The sequence below is a fragment of the Podarcis bocagei genome (assembly GCF_964188305.1).
Source record: "Podarcis bocagei genome assembly, contig: HAP1_SCAFFOLD_44, whole genome shotgun sequence".
Taxonomy (NCBI): domain Eukaryota; kingdom Metazoa; phylum Chordata; class Lepidosauria; order Squamata; family Lacertidae; genus Podarcis; species Podarcis bocagei.
Genome location: NW_027670336.1, coordinates 853,713 through 866,038, shown reverse-complemented (window position 1 = coordinate 866,038; position 12,326 = coordinate 853,713). Strand labels below are relative to the sequence as shown.

At 42.4% G+C, this 12,326-nt stretch overlaps 1 protein-coding gene across 11 annotated transcripts in view; it reads right to left on the bottom strand.

Moving 5' to 3' along the window:
- Positions 1 to 1,681: 1,681 nt before the first annotated feature.
- LOC308579482 (uncharacterized protein) overlaps positions 1,682 to 12,326 on the bottom strand; it is a gene marked incomplete at its 5' end in the record, with an annotated part of 47,044 nt that continues 36,399 nt past the window's right edge. For 2 of the 11 annotated variants that reach the window (XM_081214038.1, XM_081214045.1), the window contains 3 exons: positions 1,683 to 7,043; positions 10,644 to 10,770; positions 12,003 to 12,085. In XM_081214038.1, coding sequence (XP_081070164.1) covers positions 5,533 to 7,043; positions 10,644 to 10,770; positions 12,003 to 12,085 — 1,721 coding nt within the window. In that variant the 3' untranslated portion in view covers positions 1,683 to 5,532. The other 9 variants (XM_081214043.1, XM_081214042.1, XM_081214048.1 and 6 more) reach the window with 7 other exon arrangements.

Genomic DNA, 12,326 nt, shown 5'->3' with positions numbered 1-12,326 from the left:
CATGGGCTCCATCCATTGTACATATTCTAAGTAATATAAATGAATACAATGTTGTAATTCAACATATTTTAACAAATTAACAAACCTGTGTATGGATAAAGTTTGTTTTGCATTTGTTGTTTTAAAGGGGTCACTTAAAGAAGAAAACCTTACAGCTGCAGATTTCTGTCACCTGTAGCTAAAATCAATGCTGCGCCTGTCTATATACATTGTAAGACTTGTTGTTCACTGCAGAAACCACTGTGTTAAAAGTTCCATTATCTTGATACTTCATATATGGTATGTACTTTTATAGCACAATTGTTTTAATATTTTTAATTTGTTAAATGATCTACTGGTCGATCCACAACTCTGGTCACTGCTCCCTGATAAAAGCTCAAGAACTCTGGGCAAAGACAATGGGTAGATCACTGACAGGATTTTTATTACTGGGAGTAGATCTCAGTCTCTTGGAAGTTCTGGCATTGTGGCTAGTTCAAGGTACTAGCACAACTTTAATATTGGTATGCTTATTGTTAGAATATCAAATAGGAAAGCTTTGGTTTTCTTTAAAATAAATAGCATTTATTTTGTTTTCCCTTTGGGGACATGTCCACCACTTGTGGAATAAGGTTTCCTTCATTTTGTCTGCATCTCCAACACTTACTCCTGATATTTATTTATTTTGACTGATTTGGATGGGGTCAGGTACCATCTAAAAATCAGATTGCACGTGGTGAATTTTATGTCTTTTCCCATAATTTCCCCCATTTTCCATCTTGATTGGATAGCCACAATTGTGTGCCCATTTCACAATCACCTCCTTTACCTCCTAGTCCTTAAGGTTCCAGTCCAGTAACAATCTGTGTGGTTTTGATAATATATTTGTATTATTTAATATTTAATAATAACTTTTTAAAAGATCTGCTATCTTTGTGTCAAGTCCATTTATTTCTTATCTGGAAAAAAATGTTTAACTGGTAATCTATCTTTTTTACTTTTGTTTTCTTTTTATATTTTTACTTTTTTTGTATTTTTAGCATATAATAACAGTAGTAAATACCGTTATATGGAAATGTGATCCCAATATTGAAATGAATAAAATGATTAACTCTCTAAGATAATCATAGTGAAATGAATAAAATGCCTGCAGCTTCCCAAGAAAACTCAAGGAGATTCTCCCCTTTTTGGCTTTTACCTCTTACCTTTATAACTGTGTCTTTAAGTCCCAAAAGTCCTGCCCCACCCTCCCTCTTACAGGATATCCCTTCTACAGATGTCAACGCAGACCTTGTCACCACAAGACTATTCATTACCTGCAGCAGCAACAACAAAAGACACCAGAGTGGCCGCAGCTATCTCTTTCCAAAGGCTATAGATAGACGGGGGGGGCTGACAAGGGGGGGGGGAGTTGAATTGCAAGCACATTCTCTCACCTTTTAAACCTCAAGACTCTGTGCCCCAGGATTGAAAAGATACAGTGGTGCCCCGCAAGACGAATGCCCCGCAAGACAGAAAACTCGCTAGACGAAAGAGTTTTCCGTTTTGGAGGTGCTTTGCAAAACAAATCTCCTATGGGCTTGCTTCGCAAGACGACAATGTCTTGCAAGTTCCTGCTGGTTTTTCCCCCCTTCCCCCCTTTTTCTAAGCTGCTAAGCCGCTTATCAGCTGATCCGATCAGCAGATAAGCCGCTAAAAGCAGCTAAAAGCCGCTAATAGCGCTAATCCTTCAATGGGCTTGCTTCGCAAGACGAAAAAAACCGCTAGACGAAGAGAATCACAGAACGGATTCTTTTCGTCTTGCGAGGCACCACTGTATGTAAAAGATCACAATTGCCTCAAGATAGGCAATTAATATTTAATTAGTAATGTGGTGTATTGTGTGATATTATGTAGGAATGCTAACATATGTCTGACAGTATGTTATCTCCACAAAGGGGGAGACCCAATTTTTGTGTATAATTGCTTTTATGTTCAATGTATAATGTCTTATTGCCTACACCCCAATGGAGGATTCTCATGCATTTTAAGCTTTCAAATAGATCAGGCTATTGCGTAGTCCATAGCTGTCAACTTACAGATTTGAAAATAAGGGACCAGCAGCCTTGAAAATAAGGGACCAGCAGCCAAAATAAGGGAACTGCAGCCTCACCTGTTCCAGGCACTCCAGTCTTCCTGTCCTCCTGCAGTCTGATCAAACTCGTGCTGGTAGCTTCGAGAACACTGTCCAGCCAACTTTGTAACCAGAGGTTCAACTGAATAGAATCTGAATCACATGGACCACAAGGCCTATGCAGCCTCAACTTAAGATGGCTCCCCGGCCTGGCTTTGCACTGCAAAGTTTGCAGCAGCACGTGCAACAAAACGGCGTCCAGCATTCAAAAAACCCCTCAGCTTGCATTAACTAGCCACACACAAGGCATGCAAGCTCCACCCCCCCCGTCATTCTTAGACTCCTTATTGTGTGAGCAACACAGCCAAGCAACACAGTTGGAGCCTCCCTCCTCCCTGGCCAGCAGGGAGGGAGGGAGAGGAGCTGCTTCCTTTGAAATTTAAGGGACATCATTTAAGGGACATCCATCAATAAGGGACAGCAGCGGGACATGGCGCTGGAATAAGGGACTGTCCCTTCAAATAAGGGACACTTGACAGCTATGGCGCAGTCCAGTATTTAGATTAGATCAATTTAAGTGGTTAAAATGAATGTTCTGCCAAAAATGCTATTCCTCTTTCAATCAGTCCCAGTAATTGTGAAAGATGAATGTTTCAAAAAATGGCAGAAAGAAATTTCCAAGTTTATTGGGGGAAGGGGCTAAAGTCCAAGGATAAAACACAAGATACTTACAGACATAAAAGACAGAGGTGGTTTTGCCCTCCCAGATCTTTCATTATATTATGAAGCTGCATACCTGGTATGGATTAGGGACTGGGTGAAGTTGGAAAAGCAAGAAGCATTAGAATTAGAAGGACATGACAATAAATTTGGCTGGCACGCATATTTATGGCATGGGAAAGGGAAGGTACATAAAAGTTTTTATAACCATATAATTAGGAAATCACTAATGAGCATATGGGAGAAATACAGTGGTGCCCCAGGTTAAGTACTTAATTCTTTCCGAAGGTCCGTTCTTAACCTGAAACTGTTCTTAACCTGAAGCACCACTTTAGCTAATGGGGCCTCCTCCTGCTGCTGCGTCCCTGGAGCCTGATTTCTGTTCTTATCCTGAAGCAAAGTTCTTAACCTGATGCACTATTTCTGGGTTAGCGGACTGTGTAACCTGAAGCGTATATAACCTGAAGCTTATGTAACCCAAGGTACCACTGTATAAAGATTTGTTAGAACAGAAGACCCCTTGGTGGCTTTCACCACATGAAGCTTTACTGCTCAAACCACTTGAAAAGAAAGGAAAGTGGCTTACGTATGCTGACTTATTAAAAGGATCAAGAAGGAAAATGGAAACGAAGAGATTACGAGGAAATAAAAGATCACTTTCAGAGTTGGTTATGCTATCGGCAACTACATGAAATATACAAAGAAGACAATAAGAAAGGATTTAGCTACACAACATCTAGATTTCAAAAGGAAGTCGTAGAAGGGAAAGGGAAGTTGCTGCAAGGTGCATATAGTATTCTGCTAGAATGGGAAACAAAAGATGAAGAGGTGAAATCATGATTAAATGGGCACAAGATGTAGGTCATAATATAATGTTTGAAGATTGGGAAAGATTGTGGAAAACTGATTTAAAATTTAAAGACTGCTCTTTGCTGAAAGAAAATTACATGAAAATGATGTATAGATGGTATATATCACCAGTGCAGTTAGGAAGAATCTATAAAACCGACTCAAATATATGTTGGAAGTGTAAGGAAAAAGAAGGGACTTTTTACCATATGTGGTGGGATTGTAATAAAATTAAAAAATTCTGGGAAATGATATACAATGAGTTGAAGAAAATGTTCCAATTAACTTTGTAAAAAAAGCCTGAAGCATTCTGTAGGAAAAGAAGAAGAAATGCACCTTGGGCTTCTTGCCGTGAAGCAGAAAATAGGGTGTGTCCCCTACTACAGAACTGTAAGAAAGGTTCAGAGTGAAGGACGCAGATTTCCACGCTTCCACCCAAAACTGCTGGGGCAACCCTGTGTCAAAGAGCATGGCTTCGGTTGCCTCCTGCAGCGTTCTCTACCTGCATTCTGCAACTCCATTCTCCTGAGGAGAATTTGCTACAGTCAACCTGTGGCGTATGCCTTTTTGGCAGAAGAAGTTCTGCAACACAGACCTGGTGAACTCTCCACCGCGATCTGATTGAAAGCTCTTGACCCGCAGTGAGAACTGTAGTTATACTGCCATTATCCAGTCTTTCACCAAAGCAGCGGCCTCTCACTTGTACTTTAGAGAGAAAATCCACCCATTTCTGGAATAATCATCCACCAGAGATAGAACAAATTTGGCCCCGCCCAGACTGGCAACTGACATAGGGCCGCAAAGGTCTGCATGGACTAGCTCAAAAGGTTTTGTGGTTACCTTGTCAGACCTAGGATAAGAGCACGTCTGAACCTTGGCTTTCTTGAAGGCACCCTTCATTCCAGATATTTGTCACATGCCTTCATCTTGCACCCCTCAGTGCACCCTGGGACCTTCTTCACGTACCCCCAGTTGACATGTGACATTCTCTGGTGCCAAACACTATGATGTCCACCATCATGGATGGGAACGTTAGCACACTGTGCTTGTGCATCCTCAGTGGGACCTTTACCTGCAATAGGCATTTCTAGCACAAACAGCCTGTCTTTGCACTCAACACTGAGCAGTTGTCGTCCACCTCTGGAAATGGAATAAACATTATTTTCAAAACACACTTTGAACCCATCATGGACAAGAGAGGAAACAGAAAGCAAACAGCAATGCAGCTCTGGAACGACATAGGCCTCAATCTCCGCCTATAAAAAAGAACAATAAACAGAGCCAGACCTAGTTAGTTGGCACTTGGAACCATCTGCAAGATTTACACTTCCAGTTTTCACAACCTTGCAGTTCCACAAAAAAACACTAGATGGTGATGGCATGAGGTGGTGACTGGCCCCACTGTCAATCACCCAGCTCAGCCCATTTTTACTGCTTTCTGCCTGTAATGCGTATAATGGCAGCAACTTTTTAAAAAATATTTTGAGCCCGTAGTTCAATTTCCCAGCAACTCCCCTTTCCCCAGGAACGCTTCTAGCATTCCATCTCCTCTACCTGTGGCATTGTTCAGCTGTGGGAAAAGTGACCTCTTCACTCCAGATGTCCATTTGGTATGGCCCTTTCCAGGTTTTTGCCTGTTCATTGTGTTCGTCTTTCATTTGTTCCCCTATGTGTGTTGCCAGTAGAAGCCACAATTCTGTGGGTATTCTAGGCGGTGCAGAAAGTTGGCAGCAATTCCCTACACCCACAGGTCTCAGGATGGTTAAAACATAAAAAAAACAAAATAAAAACACAAAACACCACATTTTAAATGGGCATTAAATGTCAATCAGCCAAAGGACTGGTTAAAAAAGTGTGGATTTGCCTGGCTCCTAAATCTGTATAATAGTTTTTCCAACCTTTGTATGGATTCTTTGATGGGAAGTGAGATTCTGACTGTGACTGAAGCTCTTTCCACATTCCACACACTGATATGGTTTTTCCCCAGTATGAATTCTTTGATGTGAAGTGAGACTGTGGCTGTTACTGAAGCTCTTTCCACATTCCACACACTGATAGGGTTTCGCCCCTGTATGAATTCTTTGATGGGAAGTGAGATCAGAACTCTTCCTGAAGCTCTTTCCACATTCCACACACTGATAGGGTTTCTCCCCTGTATGAATTCTTTGATGGGAAGTGAGAGAGGAGCTATGAGTGAAGCTCTTTCCACATTCCTCACACTGATAGGGTTTCTCCCCTGTATGAATTCTTTGATGGGAAGTGAGACTGTGGTTGCGACTGAAGCTCTTTCCACATTCCACACACTGATAGGGTTTCTCCCCTGTATGAATTCGCTTATGGGAAGTGAGATCGGAGCTCTGACTGAAGCTCTTTCCACATTCCTCACACTGATAGGGTTTCTCCCCTGTATGAATTCTTTGATGTGAAGTGAGATTCTGACTGTGACTGAAGCTCTTTCCACATTCCACACACTGATATGGTTTATCCCCTGTATGAATTCTTTGATGTGAAGTGAGACTGTGGCTGTGACTGAAGCACTTTGCACATTCCACACACTGATAGGGTTTCGCTCCTGTATGAATTCTTTGATGGGAAGTGAGAGAGGAGCTCTTCCTGAAGCTCTTTCCACATTTCACACACTGATAGGGTTTCTCCCCTGTATGAATTCGCTTATGGGAAGTTAGATCGGAGCTATCAGTGAAGCTCTTTCCACATTCCACACACTGATAGGGTTTCTCCCCTGTATGAATTCTTTGATGGGAAGTGAGATGGGTGCTCTGACTGAAGCTCTTTCCACATTCCACACACTGATAGGGTTTCTCCCCTGTATGAATTCGCTTATGGGAAGTGAGATCGGACTTTTGACTGAAGCTCTTTCCACATTCTACACACTGATAGGGTTTCTCCCCTGTATGAATTCTCTGATGGGAAGTGAGATTGGAGTTATTCTTCAAGCTCTTTCCACATACTACGCACTGATAGGGATTCTCTTCTGTATGAATTCTCTTATGGGAAGTGAGATCGTGGCTGATTCTGAAGCTCTTTCCACATTCCACACACTGATAGGGTTTCTCCCCTGTATGAATTCTTTGATGGGACGTGAGATGGGAATTCTGACTGAAGCTCTTTCCACACTCCACACACTGATAGGGTTTCTCCCCTGTATGAATTCTTTGATGGGTAGTGAGTTTGGAGTTGTGACTGAAGCTTTTTCCACATTCCATGCACTGATAGAGTTTCTTTCCAATGAGAGTTTGTTGATGGGAAGTGGAATGGGAGCTCTGACTACATCTTTCTCCACACTCCAAATTTTTACGTGGCATGTCCTCTCTGGGGATTTTTTCATTGTCACCTTTGTTCTCTATTTCCGTTTCATCACAATCTGCAATGGAGACAAAAAGAGATTATAGCCTCAGGAACAAATGGAGAAGAACTGAAGGGTGTGTGTTCATTACCAGTTGTTTGTCATTAACCAATATATTAATTATGAGATTCTGATGTTGCTTTGTTTGATATACAGTAGTGGTCAAAATTATGGAAGCTCATAACACTTCTTTTGGAGTGATATCATAAAATCATATATCAATGGGAAGATAATTTAATCAAAAATGCAATTCAACAAAGTTCATTTAATTATCCATATTCTATCAAATGTTATAGCCAAGTAACCAGAGAAAGGAAGCACAATTTGCTTAGGTTGTAAAACATTATAAAATTATAGAAATGGCACAAAAAGTTGACTGGTCACCCAGAAAGCGATGTAAAATTGTAGTATTAAGTGAACGAGGCTACCTTTATGAAGAAAATAGATGAAAGATTGGGAAAAACTTAACCAAAGATGGCCTTTCTATATATATATTTTAATAATTTTTTATTTGCTTTTTTTCCAAGGTCAGAATACATCATCAATAACACAACAAAAGCGATTTTACAGAAAGAAAGAAGAAATTAAATACAAGAAAATTCACTTTTCCAAATCTTTTTTCATAGTCAACTGGACTTCCCCACATCTTCCATCCCCTGCTTTCTTTACAATAAAAAATAAACAGCAAGTTGATACCTTGTTTCATGTGTTTTTGTACTTTCCTCTAATTATATACTCTAAAATTTAAATTTTAAAGTTTAAATTTTGGCCTTTCTATATTTTTGAAGAGGTATAAGGAGACTCAATCATTATAAAATCAGACTGGTAAAGGCAGGAAAAGGTGCACAAAGGCAAGTGATGATCGAAGAATGGAGAGACTGTCCCTACATGACAGAAGAAAACCATCTGCGTATATACAGGATGACATGGAGCAATGTACTGTGAAGTTGAGTGCTAGGACTGGTCTAAATGTTAGAATTTTAAGAAAAAAGCCATTGTTATCTCTCAAGCAAAGCTTGAAAAGATTAAACCCATGTTAACTGGACAGCGGAACAATGGGACAATGTTATTTGGAGCATTGAGACCCAAATCTCCTTGCATGGTAGTGATGGCATGAAATACGCAAGGAGAAGAATCAGAGATTTACATCCTTCTTGCATTACACCAACCGTGAAACATGCAGATAGTGTGATGATCTGGGGTTGCATGGCAGCAAAAGGTGTGGGCAGAATATGCGTCATTAATGGGAATGTAAAACGCATCACCATAAAGAAGGCTGATCGCCGAAGAATTGATGCTTTTGAATTATGGTGCTGGAGGAGACTTTTGAGAGTCCCATGGACTGCAAGAAGATCAAACCTCTCCATTCTTAAGGAAATCAGCCCTGAGTGCTCACTGGAAGGACAGATCGTGAAGCTGAGACTCCAATACTTTGGCCACCTAATGAGAAGAGGAGACTCCCTGGAAAAGACCCTGATGTTGGGAAAGATGGAGGGCACAAGGAGAAGGGGACGACAGAGGACGAGATGGTTGGACGGTATTCTCGAAGCTACAAACATGAGTCTGACCAAACTACAGGAGGCAGTGGAAGACAGGAGTGCCTGGCGTGCCCTGGTCCATGGGGTCACGAAGAGTCGGACACAACTAAACGACTAAACAACAACAGAACGCATCAATTAAATACTTGAGCCAAACTGAAGCGTTCCGCAGGTGATCTTTACCCAGATACTGAAGCATTTATATTTGATTGTTTGTTTGTTTGCTTTCTATTTCAACAAGATTCAGCTCCATGTCATGTTGCTGCTGTGTGCAAAAGGTGCTTTCAAGATAATCTTATTTCACTGCGGGAATGGCCTGGGAGTAACACAAACATTAACCCAATCAGAAATCTATAGAGCCGACTAAAGAAACAACCCAGCAACCCAGCAATAAAGCCCAATTAACAGAGACAATGATTCATTCTTGGTTTCACATTCTTACAACTGCAGAACTAAAAACTTGGTTCACTTCATGGGAAGGCGTTGTAAGGCCGTAATGAAAGCGAAAGGTTACCAATGGTTACCAAAGGTTTCACATTTTTTCTTTATGACTGCTGTTCTAATAAATACTCCTTCATAAAAGTCATTGCATTACATTCTTCATTAAATTGTCTTTCCATTGCTCTATAATTTTATGGCATTACTCCACACAAAAGTGGTGTTATGAGACATCAAACCTCAGAAATACACGATTCACAAAAGATTTATACAGGTTTGGCCTCTAGTATAAGTTGTTAATTTTAAAGTTAATGTTCTTTTTATATGGGTTCAGATTATTATTATTTATGTTTCATGATTATATATGTGTTGGAAGCCGCTCAGAGTGGCTGGGGCAACCCAGACAGATGGGCAGGATAGAAATAATAATTACTATTATTACCACAGTGGTACCTCAATTTAAGAACAGTCCTGTTCCAGAAAAGATTATGTTTGTAAACCTAGGTACCACTGTATTACTCTTGTTATTGTTGTTGTTAAGTTTGTAAACCGAGGTACCACTGTATTACTATTACTATTACTATCATCATCATCATCATCACTGCTACTACTACCTGAGATTCTATAAGCCCAGTGTTTCTCTGGGATGAATTTTGTTTGGCCCAGTCATGGCATCCCCTCCATCTCCAATGTTAGTCGTCTCTTTGGTCAACCAAAGACTGACAGGAGCAAAAAAAACCACCTGAAGCTACTTATCTTTCCTAACAATTCTGAAGCTCCAGTTACAGATAGGTAGCCGTGTTGGTCTGCCATAGTCAAAATAAAAAAAATCCTTCCAGTAGCAAAGACCAACTAAGTTAGTTCTTGGTATGAGCTTTCGTGTGCATGTGTATCTGAAGAAGTGTGCATGCACACGAAAGTATCTTCGCTCACAGTCAGAAGTACCTGGCCTCCCCTGAGGCAATTGAGCGAGATACTGTGTTTACCATCCGTCTGCGACCCCCGGCAGGCTAGGTAAACAAACCCGGCGATTCTTCTCATTAGTCGTGAGAAAGAACACACCCTCTGCTTCTCTGCTTCTCTCTCCCTCCCTGCATTTTCCCAGGGAGGGGACATGAGACAGACAGGAGTCCTTTTACATGTTTTATTCCTGTCACTCAGCAGTACATAGAAATGCTACTGCTCCCTTCAGACTCCATCAGAAGAGACTCACACTCCTCCCCTGTACTTCCAGCACAGGTCACATGACACTCTGAGCTAACATCCAGTGCTCAGTACAGAGAATAGGCTCCTCCTTTTCCCCAACAGTACATCTGCAAAACACAACATCCTGTTTTGCATTCCAGCCATCTGGAGCTGGCTTTTGCCTTGGTGCTTTTTCCTGACAGGAATTTTTTAATTCTGAAGCTGACATTTAAGATGGACTCAGAAGTTCAGACCAGCCCAATCCTGGTAGAAAAAGGAATTATTTGAGAAAGATTGTTCAAAGAAAAAACGGTAATTTACTCTTTATTGTGGGGGTGTTAGGTTCCCAGGTGTTATAGGGGGCGCTGTTGAGCTCTGTGAAAATAGATGAGGTTGGTCACACAGAGGTATTTTTTGAAGTCCCAGGCTGATATGACGATCCCACAGGGAGCCTTACCAAGAGAGGCCACGATTCCACGATTCTCCTCCATGACGTCCTTATGCAGAGCTCTCTGGTCAGGATCCAGCAACGCCCACTCCTTGTCCGTGAAGCGAACAGCGACATCTTCAAAGCACACTGGACCCTAAAAGAAAAAGGGAAATGTCCTCCTGAGACAGCAGAAATATGATCTGCTACACAATGCTCTGTTGTTTCATTCCTGTACATTGTGGTGTTGTTTCAATAGGGTTGCTTTGCTGCACATTTCAAATATGGATGCTTATTTTATTCTGCGTTTTAATTATGGGTATTTGTCTCTGTGCAAATACGTGGTTCTCCACATTGTGTTTTCCAAGTCATTCTGCCTACGCAAGCATTCCAGTTTGCCTGACGGAAGAATCCACTTTCTCCTCTCCTCCTGAGCTGTTCTGGGGAGTTCCCTCCCAATGCCCTAGAGCCAAATTCAAGGGGTTCATGGGGGCATGGAGGGGGGAGCAATGGGGGGCAGGCCCCATTTTGTAGTGTATGGGGCTGGTTAGGTGAATCCAGGCCACTATTTGTTCACATTTGTCCACCGCTTAGAAACCAATTTTAGCATTCACTGATCTCTCTTGTATAAGGTTACCGGATTTTTTTCAATGAATCCGGGGACACTAAGTATAAATAAATAAATAAACAATACTACATGTGTGGGACGTTGATGCTGCAGCGATGGAGGTGGCAGAGGGGCGGCCAACACCTTGACCTCAACCGCCACGTTTCCCCTTCCTCCAAGGCTTCTATCTCCTCTCTCCATGAGCCCGGGTAGCCCCTGAGTTGTTGGTTCTTCGGTGGTGGTGATGGGGAAGCGCTGCGCGGTGGGTCAGGCATGGAAGGCGAAGAAGGAGGGCAAAGAGCAGCGGCAAGGCTCGGGGAGCGCGATGCCTCCCTTCTCATCAGAGCAACGCCAATTCCATTCCTATTTTGAATGGCCATCTGTCTCTAGCATGATCTAGCAGAGATTCCTGCAATGAACAGGGTCTCCTGGCTCTGAGAGACAAGCAGGGAGGGGGGCTTCTGGCAAAAGGAGAGGGAGCCACCGGTGGCTCTTCCTTATCCTGACTCACCTCTGCCTCCCGACCTTCCTCTTCCACTCGCCTCCTTCCTCTTCTGCCTCTGATTCTGCACTGCATTCTGCCACAGAGTCTCCCAGCTCACTAAGCCCTGTAACCCCTTCAGCTTCTGACACCTCCTCTTCCCAGGCTTCTCCCTCTTCCCCCTCTGACCGCCAGTCCTTCTTCTACCTCCACTTCTTGGGCTCTCAGCCATCTTCCTTCCTGGTTCCCCAGCTGCATCCTCCCACCATTCCTCTGTCCCCACAAGGCAGCTTCCCCTGACCTGATCTGGTTCCACAGCCGCTGCTTCCCTTCTGCCCCCATGAAAAGATGGATCAGGAAGTCTTGCTGGCATCATTCTGTCACCTGCAAGAGAAAAAGGGTAAACAGGATGCCAGGAGTGCCGGCTTCTCTCACAGGTGAAACAGGGCATCTCTAACTGCAGATGGGCCTTTGAGAAAGCCTTACCTGCCGAGAGCATTTGGACGTTTGTGCCCATTTCATATGTTAGTTGTGCAGAAATACATCTCCCCTCCTCTGGACCCTTCTTCCCAACTGTCTCCCGCCAAAACAAGATGAAAAGAACCCTCAGATGAGTTGGAAAACC